Source organism: Lepidochelys kempii, chromosome 24, assembly GCF_965140265.1.
Source record: "Lepidochelys kempii isolate rLepKem1 chromosome 24, rLepKem1.hap2, whole genome shotgun sequence".
Taxonomy (NCBI): Eukaryota; Metazoa; Chordata; order Testudines; family Cheloniidae; genus Lepidochelys; species Lepidochelys kempii.
The window spans coordinates 1654314-1677358 of record NC_133279.1 but is presented as its reverse complement, the minus strand read 5'-3'; the positions used below and the strand labels follow the sequence as shown (position 1 = coordinate 1677358).

General features: G+C 62.1%; 2 protein-coding genes across 2 annotated transcripts in view; both read left to right on the top strand.

The window, feature by feature from the left end:
- Window positions 1–12803, top strand: part of INTS3 (integrator complex subunit 3) — a 51120-nt gene extending 38317 nt beyond the window's left edge. The window contains exons 21-27 of the mRNA XM_073323475.1: window positions 48–161; window positions 485–533; window positions 4033–4200; window positions 9622–9722; window positions 10366–10438; window positions 11016–11172; window positions 11691–12803. Of these exons, the coding sequence (XP_073179576.1) occupies window positions 48–161; window positions 485–533; window positions 4033–4200; window positions 9622–9722; window positions 10366–10438; window positions 11016–11172; window positions 11691–11768 (740 nt within the window). The 3' untranslated portion in view covers window positions 11769–12803. The remainder of the gene's footprint in view (window positions 1–47; window positions 162–484; window positions 534–4032; window positions 4201–9621; window positions 9723–10365; window positions 10439–11015; window positions 11173–11690) is intronic.
- A 1389-nt stretch (window positions 12804–14192) lies between these two features.
- The window catches only part of UBAP2L (ubiquitin associated protein 2 like), a 397837-nt gene continuing 388984 nt past the window's right edge, over window positions 14193–23045 (top strand). Inside the window, exon 1 of the mRNA XM_073323130.1 lies at window positions 14193–14203. The gene's annotated coding sequence lies outside the window, so the exon portion shown is untranslated. The remainder of the gene's footprint in view (window positions 14204–23045) is intronic.

The following is a 23045-nucleotide window of genomic DNA, read 5'->3' as shown; positions in this document are numbered from 1 at the left end:
AGGGGCAGCGCCCTCCCCCCTAACGAGTGCTCTGCTTCCCCCTCTAGTTCAGAGCCTGGACTGGGAGACGTTTGAACAGTACTGCACCTGGCAGCTCTTCCTGGCACACAACATTCCCCTGGAGACCATCATCCCCATCCTGCAGCACCTCAAGTACAAAGGTGAGCCTGTGCCCTGCATGTGTCAGAGACACAATACGATCCCGGGGTCCGATCCCAGCTGGGTCCATCCAGCCTGTTCCCCTGCTCGGCAGTGTGTGCATGCCTTCAGGGAGAGGAAGCGTGCAGCCCTGTGGCCCGCCACAGGCTGCATGGGCAGACCTCACAAGGGGCCCTGGGGGCGGGTGACAGGAGCTGTAGGCATGTCTGCTCAGGTACTGGGCGTTCGTTCCCGATACCTGCAGCCAAGGGTTCTGAGCCCCTCAGCATTCACCGTGGGTCCCAGCTATTGGGAACTAACTAAGCCCCCTTGGTTTTCTTTGCAGAGCACCCAGAGGCACTGTCCTGTTTGTTGCTGCAGCTGAGGCGAGAGAAGTATGTATGCAGTGTGGGGGGTGGTATGAGCGTGCTGTGCCATGCGGGGAGGGGGGTTGGGGGGTGTATTTTGCTGGGCCCTTGAACTGGGCTCTCTGGGGTACTTCGCTGGGCCCTTGAACTGCAGAGGGCAGGGGTTCCCAAAGGAGAGCAGGCCAGAGCAGAGCGGCCTCTCTTGGCTAATGCTGGGAAGGGCCAGGCATTACGTGGCCCCGGGTGCAGCAGGCAGGGGGCGCTGGGGGACACCAGGGGGCCCTGCCCACATGCAGTTTGCTGCAGGATCAGGGCTTGTGTGTAGGGCTCATCAGGCTGCTTGCTGGGACCACATGCATTGAGTCCTGCCCGTTCTGCTCTGGGAATTCCTGGCTGGGTCGACGCCGGGTGGCAGCAGCAGCCATAAGGGCAGGGAATCGCAGTGAGCACACCTGTTTCCTTTCGCATCGGAATGACCCTTGGAAGACTCGCTGGAGGGTTCTGGGGAGGAGGCACTCCCCAGGGGCACTCCTTATCCCCAGCCTCGCCTGCCCCGGTGCGTTGGCCCACAGACGTCCCCCCCGGGCTGTGGGTCCCCGAGCTGTGCTGGAGTAACAGGCAGTACCTGCTCCGGGGAGCGCTGGTGAGGAAGCCGCACCACTCCCCCATTCATTAATGAGAGTGTGCGGAATGATGGTGACAGATGGAACATCTAATTTCTCCAGCACATGGGGGCTCCACTCCCTGCACTCCAAGGAGGTGATTGCTCCCCTGCGGCTTGGCTCTAATCAATCCAGATTGGATCAGTGCAGGAGCTGCCGCCGTCTCACGTCTTTAAGGTGGTCCTGAAGAATCCTGCTCTTCAAGTGTTCAAAGTGCCGGTCACAGGCTTTGCAAGGCCAGGCAGGGTCCAAGCAAGGGCTGCAGGCATGTCCTGGCCCTCCTGGGCAGTGAGTGAGGCTGCATACTGTGTGCTGCAGTGTCTAGGGCAGGAGGTGGGAGGACAGGCCCTGTCCCTCCCTCCCTGAATTCCCCCCTCCGGCCCCCTGTCTTTGGCTGCTCAGACCCGCCCCGTCAGTCTGATCTCTGCCTGCGGATTACAGAAAACCCCCTGGCTCTTCCCTGGCAGCCCCAGTCTCCAAGCCCGTTACCCTTCGCAGCACCTCTGAAATGGATATCCTTCCTATTTGCAGAGGGGAAACTGAGCCCCGGAGAGGGGCGGAGACTTTGCCAGGGTTGAGTCAGCAGCATAGCTGTGACTTGAACCCCAGAGTCCTGGCTCCCAGGCCCTGACCCCTCTAAGCACCAAACACCTTCAGTTTGTGAATGCTTGAGACCCCAGGCAGGAAAGATTAGCAAGAGGGAGGCTTCCTGGGGCCAGCCTGTCCGCCTGGGGCGGGGCGGTTGCTGGCCAGCTTAGTTGACATTGGGCTCAGGTGTCGTATCCCAGTATCCCGGCCAGTGCCAAGGGGGAGAGGGGTTGCCTTCTGCCCTCAGAGCTGGAGCTAGGGTCCAGCTGGGGTGGGGGGGTCCAGCCCTACCCACCACTGGCCCTTCCCGTCACAGCCCCGCCCACATGGCTGATGTGCATGGACCGCTCCAGAGAGGCTCCCAGCTGGGGCGGCAGGGGGGCCGCAGGTCCGTAGTGACGTCTCTCGGGAGAGCTCTGTATATTACTGGAGCTGGAATAGCAGGGTGCTGCAGGCTGGGATTGACGGGCGTCGGCAGGGCGATGCGGCTGCCCCTGTGAGACTGATCCCAGACCAAACTGCAGGGCCACTCTCCTGAAAGGTCCTTGGGGTGTCCACCCCCGGCTCTCTCTTGTTGGGGGTTTGATCTGACACTTGTCCCCAGTCTCCTCTGCGTGAGAAGGCAAACAGCCTCCTGCATCTGGGGGCAGAGGCTCTGTTCTGGGCTGTCCCCTCCCCCTTGCTCAGCAGTAATTGGCAATGTGATTCTGCCCAGCCCTGGGGACGCATTATCATTGCCTGCATTTCTCTTGCCTGCTTCTCAAGGGACACTTCCCCCCTGCCCCCCGAGACTGCTTTCAATTTTCTGCATGGCTGGCGCAGTGTTCACACTGGAGGACCTGGACGGGCAGTGCGAAAGCCACTGGCCGCTCCTCAGGGCACTCGGTTCGTGCTGGTGATCCTTGCTGCCAGGCACCCTTAACCGTGGGGCTGTGGAGCACGTGGGGCTAACCCGACTGTCGTGCCAGCCAAGCTGCCCACTCCCTGCCCTTCAGTTCTGTGGCAGCTTGGCAGGTCAGGGAGACTCGGGCAGGACTGGGGAGAGGTGCTCTCCAAAGGGAAGGGGCACCAAGGTTACCTGCCCTGTGCCTACAGAGTGGGGCTGGGGCTTAGGGGTTCCTGCCATGCTGTCAGCACCTGAGCGGGGCCTGCTGGGGCTGGGCTGGGGCATGCAGCAGAGGTCGGAAGTTTGGCTTTGTCAGCGTCATGGCCTCCACCAGACGGGACCAGTCTCCTCCCTTCCTGTCACTCTAGGGCTGGCACCTACTTGGCACCAGACACGCTGCCTGGTAAGGCTCATCCTGCCCCCAGCGTCTCTTCTGGAGGGCTGAGGACAAGGCACGGGAAGCATGTCTGGCACTGGGCAGGGGGCGTAGAGTCAAGTCCTGGCTCAGGGTTGATCCGCAGCGTGACCCTAGACGGTCACTTTGCCCCACACCTCCGTTTGCCCATCTGTAAAATGGGGCAGTGGTCGTTTCCTCCCTGCCGGGAGTTGAGAGGCTGAACGAACACCACCGGCAGCCAGGTGCCCCCCTTTGCTCCAGCCGTGGCACCAGCTGTGCCGAGGTTCTCCTGGGCCTCCCGTGTCCGTGCTGGGCCGTTTCCGTCACCGGGCACTTCTCAAAGCCGGAGAGCCGCCTGTCTGCCTCCCACGTGGCGCAGTAGTAACCCTGCCTGGACACTCATCTCTCGGGCTCCGTGCCTGCTCTGCTCACCTCCCATCGCTGAGCGAAGAGCTCTTTATTCCTATTCATTAATGCCGCGTTTGGAGCTGGCTAATCTAATCCCGGCTCTAACATGTACTCGCCCAGCCCAGCCGTCCCGAATGCACGGGCGCGGCAGCGGGAGAGCGTGTTGCAGCGAGGTTGACACAGGCGTCTGGTGCTGGCGCAGGGATTCTGGGGAGGTGCCAGGCTGCTCCATGGGGCTGGTCTCTTCCGTGTCTCAGGGAGAAGGGCTGTGTGAACTCCCTGCCACACAGCTTTGTGTCTAACGCACCTGGTCCCCGCCCAGCTGGAGGTCTTGGAGCCAGAGCTGAGCTGGGGAGCTCTGGACTCGGACAGCAGGGAAGCCCGCCATCCCCTGCAAGCCCTGGGACCTCAGAGCCAGAGGGCCATGCTGAGTCCTAGGGAACTAGCAATGGTCAGGGTTAGTGCTCCATTGATGGGCAAGGGGTGCCGGCTGCCTGCCACGTCTCAGGGCGGCGGGGGTAGGATTTGATGTGCCGAGGCTTTCCAATCACCCCCTTTCCCTTTCCCTTTCCCTTCCCGCGGCAGGCCCAGTGAGGAAATGGTGAAGATGGTGCTGAGCCGGCCATGCCATCCGGACGACCAATTCACCACCAGCATCCTGCGGCACTGGTGCATCAAACACGACGACCTGCTGGCTGAGCACATCAAATCTCTGCTGATCAAGAACAACAGCCTGCCGCGGAAACGCCAGAGGTGAGGGGTCGGGGGGGTCTCGCCTCAGGGAGCCTGTGGCCTGGCCAGGTGGACACGGGGGCTTGTTTTGGGTGAGGAGATGTCCCCCAGCCTGGGCTGGCCCAGCGGCATGGGCAGGGTATGTCCCCATGTTTCAAGGGCCTGTCCGGAAATGCCACCAGCTAAGAACAGGAGAGAGGCCCCCAGCCTGCGCTGGCTTGGGACAGCTGTCAGGGCATGCTGCGCTTGTGGCTTCTACAGACACAACACCGGCTGGGAGGGCTGCATTCCGCTGTTCAGCTCCTGTTGGCAGCTTGCAGCGCCCGTGGGGCATCGCTCCCATCGGCAGCAGGACAGCTCCTGGCAGGCGTGGACACTCCACTGGTATGGAGGGACCCAAGTCCGTGGGCTGCAGGGTTTCCCTTCTCCCAGACTTGCTCTGCCCTTCATCTCAGCGCCCAGTGCCCTGGCACACCCTTCTGGGAAATCCCTCTCCTCCAGCCTGCCCTGCAGCCAGGGGCAGTATCTGAGCTGCCGTTAGCAGGGGTCGCTGCAGGGATGGCCCCTCTCCACCGGCCCTTCAAGACAGGCTGGGCTGGCCTTGCCGGTGCTGGCTCCGCAGGAGAGCAGGAGTGCAGGGTGAAGTGGGTCAGGACATGCTTCACAAGCACAAGAGCCCTGGAGTGTGTCTGAGATTCAGGGACACGCGGCTACGTCCCTGAGCCGGCTGGTGTGGAGAGAGCAAGGCCTGGGCCGGCTTGGGGAGCAAAGGCCTAGCGCAGGCCACACCAACGCTCCCTGCAGTCCCAGCTCAGGAAGTGGCTTATGTGAACCCAGAGGGGCCAAGCCTCTGCCCTGAGAGTCTGAGCTGCATCTCCCTGGGTGGAACTGAGCCAGGGTGGCTGCAGAGCGGTGACCGGGACAGGGCTCAGACTAGGAGCTCAGTGCTCAGCCGGCCTCGTGTCGTCGTTGTCCAAGAGCGAGGGCAAGCCGTGGGAATCCCCTCCCCACATCCTCCCGGCTTGCCAGGACCCCAGAACCTGCCTCCACCTTCCCCGCATGCATTTCCAGTTGCCTCCAGGCGAGGCGGAGCGCAGCCTGGCCATGGTAACCAGTAACTAAAATCCAGGCAGGTATTTACAGCAAACAACTGGCTGGCGTGCTCGGGAGCATCCCAGCACCTCCAGGCGCGTGGGGCTTCAAGGTACTGGCCAGCCTCCTGCTGCTGTCCTTCCCCACAGCTGCTTGGGGGTTCTCTGCCGGGGCAGAACGACCCCTTGGTTCTCGCTGGATTCCTCTGTCACAGAACAGCCCCCTCCAGGTGCAGCTCTGTGCTTGTGTGGGGGGAGCAGGCTGCAGCACCAGAGCCCACGCAGAGCCTGCCTCACTCTCCTGTGTGACCCAGCCCCACATCCGGGGCTCTCCCTCCCTCATTCAGCGCTGGGTGAGCAGCCCGGGGGGCTCCCTGCCTGTATCTGCAGCCTGGGCAGGCCTGGCCCACCACAGGCCTAGCGAGACCCCTTTGGTGGGCAGTGAGATTGCTGGCTCTGTTGCCATGGTGAGGGATTAGATGAGAGGTGCCAGGCCTTGTGCAGTCGGTGTCCTGAAGCCAGCGTGGGCACAGCTGCCGCTCTCCAAGGCTTGTCCCGTGGCCGCTGCATGTCGTGCCTCCACCCAGCTGAGCCGATGCGCAGCCGATGCCCAGAATGAGCCGCTTTGCTCTGCAGTGGGCAGAGAAGCTGCTCTTTGATCTCGCTCCCTCTGCCGTCAGCCTGCAGGGTCTTTTATCCTGAACTCATTGGCCGCCTCGTTTGGGGGAGAGCGTTTGTGACGAAGCGGGACTGTTCTTTAATGTTTCCTCTGAATAGTGTGGGGGTGCCTCAGTTTCCCCTAGGCAGTTCTTAAGTATCTAGGGGGTGGGATAAGGGTGTATGATCATTGCAGAGCCCTAGAGGGCAGGTATGTGCAGGGGTCTGGAGACAGAGAATGGCCGACACCCTCTTTTCTGGCAACTGATGGCCTGGGCCCTTCCCCCCTGCAAGGTGAGAGCTAAAGGGTTGGAGAACAAAGGAATCCGGTGACCTTCTGGCCAGGGAAAGGGACAAAGCCCAGAGGAGGGGGGGCTGGAGAGAGTTTCAGTTGGGGGCTGGCTGGGACATAGAGTGAAGGGCAGACGTGGTTGTCTGGCTCACTGCCCCCCAAAATGGACCCTGCTGAGGGGTCCTGTTCTCTGTACCTACAAGCTCTGTGTTAGACCATGTCCCTGTCGTCTAATAAACCCTCTGTTTTACTGACTGGCTGAGAGTCACGTCTGACTGCGGAGTTGGGGGGCAGGACCCCACCTGGGCGGACTGGCTGTGGGAAGCGCACGGAGGGGCAGAGGAGGCTGAATGCTCCGAGGTCAGGCCCAGGAAGGTGGAAGCCGGGTGAGCTTTGTGTCCTGGAGACAGGCTGCTCCCCGAGAGGAGACTTCCCCAGAGTCCTGCCTGGCTTCGTGGGGAGCAGGTCCAGAGCATCGCCCGGGGATGCCGGGACAGCGTTCAGCTCTTGGTAGTGGAGGCAGTGTGCCGTGCTCACATTCGCTGTGTCACAGACTGGGCCAGAGCTCAGCGTTCTCCAGCACCGGCCGGTCATTCCCAAGGATTCACTAGCTAACGGGTCGCTTGTCCTCCAGAGGAATGCAGCTGCCTCGTGGGTGGAACATGGCAGCAGTTGAAGAGTGCACAATGGTTTAGGACAGGAAGTGAGCAAGGACTACCAGTCCCGTCCCCCCTCCCACCCCAAAACCCAGAGTGACTTGGGCCCAGTGCTTGTGTGTCTGTGTTCACACAGCTTTTCTCAGCCTGGCTGGCCCCCAGCAGCGTGCCTCCCATCAGCAGTGCCCGTCCCTCGGTGTGTCCTTCCCAGCCAGAATCTCTCAGCCTCACTTGCCAGTTCTGCCCCTGTGGTGTGGGGCTGTCCTGGGCTGGCTCAGGGCGGACCCAGCTTGTGCTTGGAGCATTTACATGGAGAGGATCCCGTGGGGCGTGCAGGCCCCATGGGCGCTCCAGAGAGAGACTGGTGCTTTGCAGATGCCCTGGTGAGACCTCCCCTTGCTGCAACGCCCTAGCAGTCCTCACCTCAGGCAGCCTCAGCCAGGGAGTGGAGAGGAAAGCAGCAGCCCTGCGATGCTCCCTGCACAGGAAGTGGGTATCCTGGCAGGAGGCCATCCTCAGGGTTGGGGGGCCGGGGGCCTGGCACTGCTGCAGGGAGTGGACGCACCAGGCTGTCACTACTGGACACCATGGTTCAGGCTGCCTAGTGCAGGCACGAGTGAAATGAGCTGGTTGATCTCGGTCCTTTGAGAATATTTGTTGTGGCCAAAAACAACCGCATGGTGGAGATTAATTCTGTGCCTGAAACTGGACTGTCCCGGGGTGCTGCAGGTCAGGGCTGAGGTGCATAGGTGGGGCTGGGAGTATCTGGGCTTGTTGGGGTCCAGGTCTGGTGCTGGGGCGGGGGGAGGCATGTCAGGGCTGAGGTGTAGGGGGGGTGCTCTAGAGGGATGCTCTGCAATTAGAACCCAGTCTGAGGAGGGAATCCTGTGAAATACTCCCAGCACATCTGAGTGAGGAAGGGACGAGGCTCGTCTGCATTGGCAGCAGCCTGCACGCAGCCACCGTCCCCAGGTTGCTGCAGGACCACACTCCCCACAGAATGCAGGGGGTGGAACGGAGCCCTGCTTGTTTTCACAGGCGCCAGGCCCTGCAGCTGCCTCTCCCATGCCCCATGTCTGGCGCGCGCTGGGCTTGCCGGCTGGATCTGCTGAGTGCTGGTGTTTCCCTTCCTGCACAGTCTCTCCCAGGGCGGCAGAAGGGGCCATGGTTCATGCGTGTGTAACGGACATGTGTCACTGCCGTGTCTTGCAACCCCACTGAGCTGGGCATGGGGTCTGGACCCAGCCTGGCCTTTCCCATTCGGGCAGGGGCAGAGTTTGGAAATGCCTGGCAAAAGCTCCATTCTCTATCCCGGGCAAAGAGCTCTTGGGATTCCCGTCCCCCAAGCACCAGCGCTGGAGAAAGGGCCTGGCTAATAGAAAGGCTGCAGGCAGCACCTGCAGGGGGCCCAGCCCTGCCCCAGCCACTCCACTCTGGTTCTGGAGGGACCCACTCGAGGGGAGATGGGTTCCATTCAGTCCTCGGCCCCTCCGACACCACGAGTGCTGAGAGCAGGCCTGAGAGCTTGCAGAAAGCCCCCAAACAGCCACCAGATCAGCTGGAAATACCGTGCCTGGGCCAGGGAAACGGGCAAATGGCCTCTTGTCCAGTCCTGCTCCCCAGAGCCGACCCCCACCCGCAGGCCAGCTCCTGACGAGGCGGTTTGGGGGTGTCTCTGTTGGGGGAGAACAGTGCCCTCCGCTGTCCTCCCAGGGCTCTGCGGGTGCAGAAGGGACATCTAGTGTCCTAAAGAGGCACTGCCGCGGGGCGCAGCTCCGAGTCTCTGGACCCGCTCCCTGCAGTGCGGGGCACGGTCCCTGGGCTGGTGCCGGGCAGCGCTGCTCGGGGAGTCTGGCTGCGTGGCCGAGGCATGGTGCTTGTGCTCCTGGGAGGAGAGAGACAAGCTCCCAGTTTCACAGCTCTCTCCCCTTGTCGTGCCTTGTTCAGTGTCTGTACCGCAGAGGCTCCAGGCCACCCGCTCAGGGACCCGCTGGGCTAGGCGCTGTATGGCCCCCGCTACCTCCCCTCCATTCTCCCCTGCCCGAGGAGCGGTTCCTGTGGAAATCTCCAGCTCCATCCGTTCAGTTCCATTTCCCCTCGTTAATTAGCAGCGTTTGATAGGTGATCACCAGGGCTCTTTTCATTATTTTTTCCGGGCCCAATAAATTGGCCGTTCTAATCCCAGCTAGCGAGCTCGCCAGCCAGCTGCTCCCTGCGGCTGTGAAACCAGCGTGCTGGCACTGCAAGGGAAACCGCATGCCCCGCAGCCTGGCTCTGAGCACAGGGGTGCTGCCAGGGAGGTTTGGCCCGGGACCCCAGGTCCCTGCTGCAGCGCCAGGAGGGGCTGAGACTGAGCCCCGGGGCAGGATTAGTTCCATGTTTGCTGGGGTGCAGTGGCCTGGCATCGAGCAGCCCCTGGGGATCAGAAGAGCCTCCAGGTGCCCCAGCTTCACAGACCAAGCCCTGGGCTCGGTCTCATGCCAGGTGCTGAGCCTGCCTTCTCCCCCACCCCTGCCTTGGGGCTTCTGCAACGCCCTGGTATCTGAGTGAGCAGGGAACAACCTGGTGTCCCCCAAGAGGGTGGGGCAGGGCCTTGCTCTGACATGGCCTGCCCTGGCGAGGGAGAGGCCCCAGCTACAAGCGCTGGGCAGAGGGGGGATCCCCACGGCACCCTGAGCACTCTGGGACAGTGGGTGGCTCTGGGGCCCCCCAGGGACTAACTCTGCCTCCCTTGCCCTGTCCTCAGCTTGCGCAGCTCAAGTAGCAAACTGGCCCAGCTGACGCTGGAGCAGATCCTGGAGCACCTGGACAACCTCCGGCTCAACCTGACCAACACCAAACAGAACTGTATGTGGGCCGGGCCAGGGCTCTTCTCCGCGCCCGGCGGGAGGGGCTGCCTGGCCACCGGCGGGCGGAGCTGGGAGATAGGGGGCAGGCGACAGGTTGGCAGCATGGTTGCTCCTGAGTGCCTGGGATGGGGTGAGGCCGTCAGGGTCCGGGACCCTGTGGTGCTCTGTGCCGTACAGACGCATTGCTGGAGCCCTGATCCACTGCAGGGTGATGGGCAGCGATGCTGCAGGGTTTCCTTTCTTAGCACCATGGCTGGAGGGGCACTGCCCTCCCCTTCTCCCCCCATGGAATCGCTGGCTCCAGCCTGGCTCGGGTCAGCAGAAACTGGGAGGGACATCCAGGCTCTGGCCTCTGGTGCTGCCTCCTGGGACAAGAGCGCTTCCTTCACCCACTGGGCTGGGATTCTGCGCCGTGGGGCTTGGCCCCTTCCTCCTCCACATAGTTACCCAGCCCTGTACACATGGGGAGCCAAGGTACAGAGATGGGACGGAGCCTGGCGGGTGGGACCCAACCATCGGTCAGTGCTGGAGGGACAGCCCTCCAGACTCAGCCAGGCAGAAGGGCTTGCTCCATGCCACTGGCCAGCAGTGGGGCTGGTAGGGTAGGGCTCTGACTGGCCTTTCCTCTCCCTGCCTTCCAGTTTTCAGCCAAACGCCGATCCTGCAGGCGCTGCAGCATGTCCAGGCCAGCTGCGACGAAGCCCACAAGATGAAGTGAGTGCAGCCCCGTCATCGACCCGCTCGCTGCCCCCGGGTGCAAAGCAGGGTGGCTCAGTGGGGCGTGCTGGGAGTGCACCCAGTCGCAAGCTTCAGCAATAAACTCAAGCTGTGTGTTCCAGCCCAGGCCCCCTCGTGCAGCCAGGCAGGAACCAGCCTGCATGTGCCCCGTGTGTTGCTATGGGGCCTGGGGCTGTGCCGCTGGCTCTGGGCCTGGAGGTGGGGGGCGGGGAGAGTCCCCGAGCTGCTACTTCTGCTTGGCCCAGAGACATGGGCTGGGCCCCGGCCTTGCTAGCCGGTTCCCCTTGTGCTCTCCCAGCCTCAGGACCCAGGGCTTTGCGCTGTCCCTAGAGTCCAGGGCTACGCACTGGGCTTCACGCAGCCTGTCACCCGGGGCAAGCGGGGGTGACGCGGGGTGTCCAGAGAGCTGGGGCAGCACGAGGGAGTGACGGGCCAGGAGGGAGCAGAGCTGGGGAGCTAGTGCTGCTAAGGGGACCTGAATTGCTCTGTCGAGCTCTGGGGTGGGGCTGGGGGTGCCCAGAGCCTGACCCCACCCTGCTTGCTCTCGGTCCAGGTTCAGCGACCTCTTCTCCCTGGCAGAAGAGTACGAGGACTCCTCCAGCAAGCCCCCGAAGAGCCGCCGGAAGGCCGCGTTGTCCAGCCCCCGCAGCCGGAAGAACGCCGCCCAGCCAGCCAACAACGAGGAGGAGTCTGCCTCCAGCAGCGCCTCGGTGAGTGCCGCCCCAAGGGGCCCTCTGGAGAGCTGGGGCACGGCACCACGCGGGGTCCCGGCCATGGAGCGAGGGGCGGCTGGGCACGTCCAGCAGCCCTCGCCCCACTGGGCTCCAGGGCAGGGCTGCAGCGCGCTCAGTGGGGTTCCTGTGCTTTCCCTGGCTCCTTCCCCTGGATAGGGGGCTCCTGCTCCCCTGTACCTTCTTCCTCTGGTGGGGACAGGTGGGTACTGCCGTCAGCCATGCCAGCTCCGGGGGCTGCTGCTGGACACAGCCATCGTGGCCCCAGGGCTCTGCCACAGCCCTGCTCAATGGGGCAAGGATCCCACTGACCCCAGCCTCACCGGCAGCACCCACGGAGGGTCACCCCCACCAGGCCTTGCCCCTCTGCCCACCCAGCAGTGTCCATGACTGCCGTCAGCCCCCAACCGGGCCCTGCCGTCCCCACCCCCACCGGTCCCTCCCCCTCTGCCCGCCCGGCAGTGCCCGTGACGGCTGCCCCCTGCTCTCCCTTTCAGGAGGAAGAGGACACCAAGCCGAAACCCACCAAACGGAAACGGAAAGGCTCGTCCGCCGTGGGCTCGGACAGTGACTGAGGGGCGTGGCCCCGTGCCCAGCTCCACCCTGGCCCACTGTGGCAAGTGGCAGCAGCGGCTCTGGAAGTTCCTGCAAAGCAGCAGCAGCAGCCGCCCCTGGTGGTTGTGGAGCAGCTGGGCAAAGCCGTCCTCAGGCTGGGAGCAAGCGAGGCGCCCGCTGTGTGTCTCTGGCTGCACCCACCACGTGACTGCAGCCTCCCGCTGGCAGCACGACGCTGCCAGCCCAGCCCCACCAGGCGTGACTTCAGTCCCTTTCTGACGGAATTGTGGGGTGACCGGCTGGAGCGAGCGCCCCTCTGCGTGGCCTCTGGGCGCCAGGCCGAGGGGCACGGCCCTGAGTCCCCAAGAGGGGGCAGCCAGGGTGATTCCAGCAGCAGGCGTGCCAGGCCCCTGCGTGCCGGGGGCTGGACAGGAAGCCAGACAGGCTGCAGAGCAAAGGTCTCCTATTTTCATATAAGAAGTGTAAATAAATAGTGAGAACTAGATTGCTGCTCCGAGATGCTTCCAGGAGAGGATGGCCTAGCAAACCAGCAGGGAACCCCAGGCTCACCTGTGCCATGGCAGCCAACGGCCTGGGGCACCTGCCACCGTTCCCTGGCCATGCTGGGTTAGTTCCCACCTGTGATTTTCACCACAATTCAGAGCCTGGGCCCTGCTGCAGCCTTTAGCTTCTGCCCCGGAGCGGGCACTGCCCAGGAAAGCACAGCCAGGGGGGCAGAGACCAGCACCCAGAGCCCATTCGCTGCTAGTGGGACGAGCTGGGGCTGGGAGTCCAAAAAGAGCCAAACCCCATGAGCAGCCACTGCCCCCCAATCTCTTCCCTGCGAGCCAGGCCCCCCAAGCTGGGAGAAGGAGCAGAGCACAGACCCAATGCGAACGGGCTGCACCGGTGCCGAAGACACCTGCTCGGCAGCACTGTTCACAGGCAGGTGGCCAGGACGCGAGGCTGGTGATTCAAAGCTCTTTCCCCAGAGAGTTTCACCTTTTAAAGTGTTTTTAAAACTACAATAAAACTGTCAAATGTTTTGTACAAAGTGCCCGTCTTGCCTGATGGTTTGTGCCTGTGGGCAAGGCAGAGTGGCTGGCACAGGGACAGGCATCGTCTGCCTCTGAGTGGGCCTGGGGAGACCCCATTGGCCGTGCGTTCAAGTGAATGGCTCTTTTCTGGGCCACACCCCCCGAGCTTTGGCCCCCATGGTCAGCCAGTGCCTCCCCTGCAGAGCAGCTGGCCCCCGAGCCCCTTCCTGCTGCGTTGCAGACCCAGCCCGTGGGACACAGGCGAGTATTGTCCTCGCCGGGAAACCCACGGAGGCCCAGGCAGCTTGAGGAGACTTGCCCAAGGTCCCGCAGAGAGGCCAGGCCAGAGCTGGGAACAAAACAGTCATCCTGGCTCCCAGCCCCTTGCACTAACCACTGGACCCCATTCCTCTCCCAGAGCCGGGGAGAGAACCCAGAAGTCCTGGCTCCCGGTGTCCTGCTCTAGCCCCAGGACGCTGCTGCCCGGCTTTGGCCGGCCCAGGAGACAAGCCGCTCCTGCAGCGCACGGGGTCGAATGGTGCCAGGGCAGAGGCCCTCGGTGGGCACTGCGCCGCGTGGGACTCGGCCTGTGAGTATTGCCACTTCCTTGCTGCGTGGTGGGTTTAGACGTGGCAGGCCCCTGTGGTGCCCCCGGCCCATCCCTCGGGCCGCTGACCGTAGCCCTGTTAGCCCAGCCGTCACGCCGCGCATGTGCCATTTCTCCCTGCCTCCCTTCCAGGGCCGCTGCCCAGCTGCCAAGGGGAAGAACCTGCCAAACTCCCTGCTCAGGACAAGCCAGCCCCTTCCTGGGGCAGGCTGGGCAGGGACTGCCCGGGCCATGTGGGGAAGCGGGGCAGTGGGAGGCCTGGGTACGAGGAGACTCTGGGCTGTGGGGCAGGGAGGGAACACAACTGGCCTGTGCTGGGGAGGTTCTTGGGCCTGTGCGGCCCGCTGCAGCCCCGCTCGCAGCTGTTGCCCTGACATCAGGGCTCGGCCCAGGCTCCCTGGCAGCCCGAACTGCTCCAGCGTGGGCTGCTCGCATGTTTCCAGCTGTGGAAGCCGCCTAACCTTTCCCCTACTTCGTCTGGTTTCAGCTCCAAGCCACAGACCTCCTGGCGCCCGCCACTCGTGTGTTTCTCCTTCGAGCAGCAGATGTTGGGAATGCGGCAGGAAAACCCCCGCGCCGCCTTCTCCTGCTCAGCCCTGCTCCGAATGCCTGCCCGGGGGAGCGAGCTGTGGCTTGTCGGCCCCCCGCAGAAAGGCAAAGGCGTTTTTCACCTCCCCAGCCCCCTCCTCCCTGAAAAGTCCATCTGGGAATCAGAGCTTCAGTGGACAGGAGCCTAGACCCGGGCAGACCGAGGGCAGGGACGAGGGGGCGGCCATGGCCGTTTGCACAGCGCCTGCCTTGGGGGGAGACTGCAAAAGCTGCTTGAAACCGACTGGGGGAGGAGAGGCGTAGAGATGCATCAGCAGGCAGAATGCGGGTGCACCGCCCAACCCGGGGCAGAGGGTGGCTGGGGGGGGGGGGGGACCTTGCTATAGTTAATCCCGCCTGGCACCATGCCCTCGCGGTTACTCCTCTGGTTTGCACAGGGGCTGCTTGGCCACCCCAATCCACGAGGCAGATCCGCGTCCCCTGGCACGAGCCAGGCATGGGCAGCTCGCTGCAGCCAGCCAGAGATTTCTCATGTGGCTCCCCTTAGGAAAAGCTGTGGGAGCCCTGCGCTTTGCCCCTGAGCCGAATGCAGCCCCCAGGCCGGCTGGGCGTGAGCTGGGGAAAAGTTCCCTGCTTTCCGCTGACTCACAGGGCTGGGCTTGGGGCTGGCCGAGGAGCTGGCAAGGATGCAAGGGCTGTTTGCTCCCAGCTCAGGCTGTGCATGGGGCGGCCCAGAGTGGGGCAGTGATGGGGCCAGGGTTCAGGTCAGCCCAGCCTCCGCTGCAGGGGGTGCATGGAACTATCCCCTCAGCCTGGCTGTGTTGCCAGCATCTTGCTGGGCCTAGCTCGATGCTGGCAGGAAAACAGCCCAGAGCCAGGGTGAGATAAGGGCCCCTGACGCTACCCGCACAGTGCAAGACGGTCCCAGCCCTGGGGAGCTCAGCCGTCAGATGCAGGGCCCCTGGGTCTGCCCAGTTTACAGCCGGAGCGCTGCTCCCCGGGGCAGCTCTGTCCCTCTGCAGGCCCGGGCTGGGGCCGCCTCCCCCTGCTCAGACCATGCGCTTGGGCTTTGCACCGCCTCTTCCGCAGGGTTGGTTCCCCTGGCTGTCCGACAGCCGGACTCCCACGTGCCCCCAGCTCCCGCTGTGCCCTCCTCCAGGGCAGGCCTGTGCTACCCGCTGTCTGTAGCCCTGCGCCCTGCTGGGTTTGGCTCCTCCCAGAGTCCTCTAGCACTGGGCCAAAAATGGGGATCCAGGACTTCTTCACAGTGCAGGGCCCTGTACGGGGCCCAGACCAGCCCCCTCCCTGCAGCGGGGCCGGGCCCAGCCCCACCTCTCGGGCCAGGGCAAGATGGGGCAACAGCTTTGCCCAAAGTTTCCTTGTTGCAGCCAACCCAGTGCAGCACGGCTGGTACCTGGGCCCTGCCAGCTCCAGCTCCGCAGGGGACGTGGGTGCTCTTCTCCTCACGTTGGCACCAGAATCAGGGCACCACATCCCTTCCTGTCCATGCCGTGGCAAACCTCTGCCCAGGCCAAGCACAGAGGGACGCTAAAGCAATTGGGGGCAGGTTAAATACAAGGATCTTGCTGGGGCCTGGACAGAGGAGGGGAAGGTCTGGTGTGGCCCCATCTCCACAGTAGCCAAGTCCTTCCCCATCTTCCCTGTGTTTAGTACCTGCCCAGGGAGCTGGGCTGAGCGAGCCCCTGTCTCCCAAGGGCTCCTAGTGCCCATGGGCAGAGGGTACAGGGCGCAGAGGGGTTACAGGCTGTCACGGAGTGTGGGGGAGTCCAGGCCCTGCACCCCTCTTCCTGGGATCCACTGAGACTCTCAGCCAGCCAGTAAAACAGAAGGTTTATTGGACAACAGGAACACGGTCCAAAACAGAGCTTGTGGGTACAACCAGGACCCCTCAATCACGTCCTTCTGGGGCAGCAGGGAGCTTAGACCCCAGCCCTGGGGTTCCCTGTGTTCCTCTCCCCAGCCCCAAACTGAAACTAAACCCCCCCAGCAGGTTCCCTGCTGCAGCCTCTGTTCACATTCCTGGGCAGAGGTGTTACCTCCCCCTCCCCCTCCTGGCTCAGGTGACAGGTTCTCAGGTCTCCCATCCCCAGGGCACATTCCCAGGTCAACACTCCCCCCTCCCTGCTGCGTCACATCGTCACATCTCTCCCCCCTTCGAGACTGAACTGAGCGGGGTCACGCTGACCAGTGACCTGGGGAAGTTCGGGGCCCCCTCTCCGGGACAGCGCATCCGCTATCAGGTTGGCACTTCCCTTCACGTGGACCACGTCCATGTCGTAATCCTGCAGGAGCAGGCTCCATCTCAGGAGTTTGGCGTTGGCTCCTTTCATCTGGTGCAGCCAGGTCAGGGGAGAGTGGTCGGTGTAGACGGTGAAGTGTCGCCCGAAGAGATAGGGCTCTAGTTTCTTGAGGGCCCACACCATGGCCAGGCACTCCTTCTCGATGGCCGCGTAGTGTTGCTCCCGGGGTAGCAACTTCTTGCTCAGGTACACGATGGGGTGTCTCTCCCCCTTTTCATCCTCCTGCATTAACACCGCCCCCAGTCCCGTGTCTGAGGCGTCAGTGAACACCACAAAGGGCTTGTCAAAGTCTGGGTTTGCCAGAACTGGGCCACTGACCAGAGCCTTCTTCAGCGCCCGGAAAGCCACCTGGCACTGCTCGGTCCAGACCACCTTGTCTGGCTTCCCCTTCTTGCATAGCTCCGTGATGGGGGTGGCGATGGCGCTAAAGTGGGGCACAAATCTTCGGTAGTATCCTGCCATCCCAATAAAGGCTTGGACCTGCTTTTTGGTGTGGGGAGCGGGCCAGTCTCTGATCACCTCCACCTTGGCTGGTTCCAGCTTTAGGCGGCCGCTCCCCACCCGATGGCCCAGGTAAGATACTTCAGCCATCCCCACCTTGCACTTCTCCGCTTTTACAGTCAGCCCAGCCCCCTGGAGTCGGTCCAGCACTTGTCTAACCTGGGACACGTGGTCCTCCCAGGTCTGGCTAAAGACACAGATGTCATCAATATACGCCACAGCAAAACTCTCCATCCCCCTCAGGAGCTGGTCCACTAGGCGCTGGAAGGTGGCCGGCGCTCCCTTGAGGCCGAAAGGCAGGGTCAGGAACTCATAGAGCCCCAGAGGGGTGATAAAGGCCGATTTCAGTCGGGCATCTGCATCCAGTGGCACTTGCCAGTAGCCCTTTGTAAGGTCCATGGTGGTAAGGTACCGAGCTCCTCCCAGCTTGTCTAGGAGCTCGTCCGGCCTGGGCATGGGGTAGGCATCAGATACAGTGATGGCATTGAGCTTCCGATAGTCCACACAGAACCGGACCGACCCGTCCTTTTTGGGGACCAGCACCACTGGCGAGGCCCAAGGGCTGGCCGATGGCTGGATCACCCCCAAAGCCAGCATGTCCCGGACCTCTCTTTCCAGGTCCTGAGCAGTTTTCCCTGTGACTCGTAAGGGGGAGCATCTTATCGGCGGGTGCGACCCGGTCTGCACCCGGTGGACAGTCAGATTAGTGCGTCCAGGCTGGTTGGAAAACAGCTGTCGGTACGGATGCAGCACCTCCCTGACCTCAGCTTGCTGGGCAGGGGTTAGCTGATCCGAGAGGGGAATTGTTTCCAGGGGGGAACCAGCTCTGGTCCCAGGGAATAGATCTACTAAAGGGTCATCTCCCTGCTCTTCCCACTGTCCACACACGGCCAACACCACATTCCCCCTGGCATAATATGGCTTCATCATATTCACATGGTACACCCGGCGGTGGTGCGCCCGGTTCGACAGCTCCACCACATAGTTTACCTCATTGAGCTGCTTGACGACCTTGAAAGGGCCCTCCCAGGCGGCCTGTAGTTTGTTCTTTCTCACTGGGATGAGAACCATCACCTGATCCCCGGTGGCGTAGGCACGGGCCCGTGCCGTGCGGTCATACCAGACCTTCTGCTTCCTCTGGGCTCTGGCCAGATTCTCCCTGGCCAGGCCCATGAGTTCAGCCAGTCTCTCTCGGAAGATCAGGACATACTCCACCACTGACTCTCCATCGGGAGTGGCCTTCCCCTCCCATTCGTCTCTCATCAGGTCCAGGGGGCCCCTCACCCTCCTGCCATATAACAGTTCGAAAGGCGAAAATCCGGTAGACTCCTGGGGCACCTCCCTGTACGCGAACAGCAGGTGAGGTAAGTACTTGTCCCAGTCCTGCGGGTGCTGGTTCATAAAGGTTTTCAGCATCATCTTTAGCGTCCCGTTAAACCTCTCCACCAGCCCATTGGACTGGGGGTGATACGCTGAGGCCCAGTCGTGCCGGACCCCACATTTCTCCCACAAGCACCGGAGCAGGGCCGACATGAAGTTGGAGCCTTGGTCTGTCAAGACTTCCTTGGGGAACCCCACTCGGCTGAAAATGGTCAGGAGCGCATCGGCCACGGTGTCTGCTTCAATGGAAGCTAAGGGCACTGCCTCGGGGTAGCGGGTGGCAAAATCTACCACCACCAGAATGTATTTCTTCCCCGACCGGGTCGTCCTGCTGAGAGGCCCCACGATGTCCATGGCCACCTTCTGGAAAGGCTCCTCTATGATGGGCAAAGGTCTCAAAGCCGCTTTCCCCTTGTCCCGGGCCTTCCCCACCCTCTGACAGGGGTCACAGGATCGGCAGTACTGCCGGACCGTGGTAAAGACCCCAGGCCAGTAAAAGTTCTGTAGCAACCTCTGCCGGGTGCGCCGGATTCCCTGGTGCCCTGCGAGGGGGATGTCATGGGCCAGGTACAGGAGCCTGCGGCGATACTTCTGGGGGACCCCCAGCTGCCTCCTGATCCCACAGGACTCTACTTCCCTTGTGGGAGCCCATTCTCGGTACAGGAACCCCTTCTCCCACAGGAACCTCTCCTGGCAGCCTCTCCTCATGGTCCGTACCACACCAAGGTCGGCCAGGTCCCTGAGCTTCCGCAAGGAGGGATCTTTCCTCAACTCGGCCTGGAACTCAGCGGCTGGGGCAGGGACGGGGCCCAGTTCCCTCTCGCTGGCCAGGTCTGAGGCCTCCGCCTCTCTGAGCCGTGCCCCTCGGCCCTCCCTCCCCACCAGGGTAGGGTCCTGCGCCTCCGGTGTGATACCCTCCCCGAGGTCAGGGCGCAGTGCCCCTCGCCGGCTCTGGCTACGCGTCACAACCAGGGCGGCCTGGGGCTTGCTTGGCCAGTCCTCTAGGTCTCCCCCCATCAAAACTTCAGTGGGCAAATGGTGGTGTACCCCCACATCCTTGGGGCCCTCCTTGGCCCCCCATTTCAGGTGTACCCTTGCCACGGGCACCTTAAATGGGGTCCCGCCCACCCCTGTCAGGGTCAGATAGGTGTTGGGCACCACCCGATCTGGGGCCACCACCTCGGGCCGGGCCAGCGTCACCTCCGCGCCCGTATCCCAGTATCCATTGACCTTCCTCCCATCCACCTCCAGGGGAACAAGGCACTCTCTCCGGAGGGACAGCCCCACGCCCACCCTGTAAACTGAGCACCCTGAGTCCAGAGCCTCCAGCCCTCTGGTGGAGCTGGCCTGGGGTACTCTTCCCACCAGGGCAGGTGGTAAACTGGTAGGCCCCCTTTCCTGGGTTGTCTGCCCCTCGTCCAGCTGGGTCCCTACCCAGTTAACCCTGGGTAGGTTGGGTCTGCTCAGTTTGTCCCTGAGCCCGGGGCACTGGGACCGTACGTGGCCTTTCTGGCCACAGTGATAGCAGCTCAGGTCACGTTGGTCCCCTCGAGCGGGTCGGAGGGGCCCGACGCCAGGCGTTCCCCTTGGGAGGGGGTTCTCCCTATTTCCCCGCTGGGAGGTCCCGTGGTGACTCTCTCTCTGCATCGGGGGGGCCTGTTCTTTTGGGGCTCCTCCCGGCTACCCCCTGACCGACTGTTCACAAACTCGTCGGCCAGCTGCCCTGCGTGCTGGGGGTTCTCGAGCTTTTTGTCCACCAACCACAGCCTCAGGTCGGAAGGGCACTGATCATACAGTTGCTCCAGTACGATTAGGTCAAGCAGGTCCTCTTTAGCTCGGGCCCCCGCTGTCCACTTGCGGGCATACCCCTGCATCCGGTTGGCCAGTTGTAGGTAGGTGACCTCAGGCGTTTTACGCTGACTCCGGAACCTTCTCCGGTACATCTCGGGGGTCAGCCCAAACTCACGGAGCAGGGCCTGTTTGAACAGTTCATAGTCCCCTGCCTCCGGCCCTGTCATTCGGCTGTACACCTCCACGGCTTTGGGGTCCAGTAAGGGGGTGAGAAACTGGAGCCTGTCTGCAGGGTCAACCCTGTGCAGCTCGCAGGCATTTTCAAAGGCCGTCAGGAAGCTATCTATGTCCTCCCCCTCCTTCCGCTGGGCCAGGAAGCACTTATCAAAGTTCCTTGCAGTCTTGGGTCCCCCCGCACTCACCGCAGCCGCAGCCGGGGCCCCACTGCTCCTCAGCCTGGCCAGCTCCAGTTCATGCTGTCTTTGTTTCTCCTTCTCCTGACGCTCATGTTGACGTTGTTTCTCCTTCTCCTCCTGCTCATGTTGACGTTGTTTTTCATGATCCTCCAGCTCCCTCATTTTCATCTCCCTCTCCCATTCCAGCCGCCTCCGCTCCAGGGATGGGGAGCTCCGCCGGGAGGATCCCCTGCTGGGTGCCGGGGTCAGGGTGCCCTCGGTATTCGCTGGGCTTCCCCCAACCCCTCCCCCGGACATAGGTAGGAAGGGTCTCGGGATGTCCTCAGCAGCAGTCTGACCCCTCCCAGCCCGGTCAGGCCCCAGGGTCCACGCTGCATCCGCTGGGCGGCTTCCCTCAGGGACAGGGATCGGGTCATCCAAGCGATCCCTCTCCTCCAGCTGGGCAATCAGCTGTTCCTTGGTGGACCTCCCGATGCGCAGCCCCCTCTGCCTGCACAGCTCCACCAGGTCGCTCTTCAGGCGTTTAGCGTACATCTCCCTGCTGGCCCCTCGCAGGCCGGGCAGCTTCCCACGGTTTCCAGGAAAAGCCCCTCGTGTGCCAGTCCTTCTCGAGGTCACCACCTCTTTGCCAGGGTCGAGCTGCAGATTCCTCCGCCCCTGGGACCGCTCGCTGCAATCCCCCGGGGGACCCTGTTACTGCAAAAGTCTTTCTCTCTGGTCACACATTCCCAGGGGTTAACCGCCCCCCGAAACCGTCTCTCTCTGAATCTTCAGCACGCCTGGTCCCCGTCAATTCCCCTTCGTTTTACTGCTCCCCAGTCACTTACTGCAGGAAGCGCCGTTCACGGGGTGCAGTAGATCCCACCGCTGCCACCAGTTGTCACGGAGTGTGGGGGAGTCCAGGCCCTGCACCCCTCTTCCTGGGATCCACTGAGACTCTCAGCCAGCCAGTAAAACAGAAGGTTTATTGGACAACAGGAACACGGTCCAAAACAGAGCTTGTGGGTACAACCAGGACCCCTCAATCACGTCCTTCTGGGGCAGCAGGGAGCTTAGACCCCAGCCCTGGGGTTCCCTGTGTTCCTCTCCCCAGCCCCAAACTGAAACTAAACCCCCCCAGCAGGTTCCCTGCTGCAGCCTCTGTTCACATTCCTGGGCAGAGGTGTTACCTCCCCCTCCCCCTCCTGGCTCAGGTGACAGGCTCTCAGGTCTCCCATCCCCAGGGCACATTCCCAGGTCAACACTCCCCCCTCCCTGCTGCGTCACATCGTCACACAGGCATCCCCTGGGTCTGGGCGTGACAGACCCCTCCCAGAAGGTCTCTGAAAGCCAGCATCACATGGGTCACCACAGGCACTGCCCGGTGTCCGTGCTGCTAAGGTGGCAGGAGACCCGTGTGCACCCTGGAAATTGTGTGCTCGGGCCTTGTGCTTAAAGGCAGGTCAGGCCAAAGTCCCAGGCCCTGAGACAGGCTCCGCCAGCCGGGAGCCAAGTACCGACCTGGCTGACCAGGGTGCGGCGTGTGGCTTATGCAGGAGCCTGGCTGGCCCATGGAGTCAGCTGCCAAGGAAGAGATGGAAGGGGCCTCCGCCAAAGAACGTACCTGGCAGGGACGGATGCTGGGGACCCTGGTTGCAGGTACAGAGCAGAGCTCTGGACCGTCTGGTCTAACGGAGCAAGGGGTGCAGAGGGAGGCCCTGCTGCCCAGGACCCGCTCTAGGCCCCAGGAAAGCAGGCACGTGCTGGGGGTGGCACATTTCCAGGGGCGGCATTCTGGCCGCCCCCTCTTTTTTTTGGAAAAATCCGCCAATGTACGGAAAAAAAAATACAGGAAGATCAAAACCATCTCCAGTAATGCAATAGGAGCATGACATGAAAAATATCGTATCACATCTTGACACGGTCACTCATAACGTGAATGTGCGTAAATGTGTAAGCGTTAACGGTTCTTGATCAACTAAATCAGGAATCACGATTGCTTGTGTGTACATTCGTGCCAATTTCCGTGTCATGTCGATGCCAGCGGCTAAAGGGCTCAAATGCTGGGACGAAAACGACTTTCCGGAGCTGCCTACCGGCCACAAAGAGAGAAACGGCAAAAAGCATTAGAAAAACTCTCTCGTACTCCAAATAAGTATTTTTTAAAAGTCTACAGTCAAGGAGAAAGCTCTAAGCAATGCCTTGAAAGTGATTCTTCACCAACTGATGAAGACCACTCGAAGCAAAGATTATCTTTATCAACTGATAAAGTCGAACAACAATCCGACCAAAGATTATCTTCCCTACCTGATGAAGACGGATGTTTCTATTGTATTTTGGAGGGTGCTATAACTTCCACAGCAGAACGATTTTGTCAGTCACAGGGTCACTGTGAAACTTTTGCATTTTTATACGATATTGGAAATATTAAAAATCAGTTTTCCCAAGACGACGCCCTGAAGCACGGCCAAGGCCTGCATTTTGCGCTCCCTGCTGCTGGGTTTTCATTTTTATTTCATTTTAAACACCACAACACTGCAAAGTGCAAACTGTAAAAGCCACAACAAAGCTAGAGCCGGCCCTGCTGCCACCCACCCGAGGGAGACGCTGCCCGCGGGCGAGACCGTTGGAGAGGAGGGTCTCAGCCAGGCTGGGGAGAAGGACTTGGGGGCAGGCAGGACTCCAGTAGCCAAGCGGGGTTCGGGGCCCTGCCCGG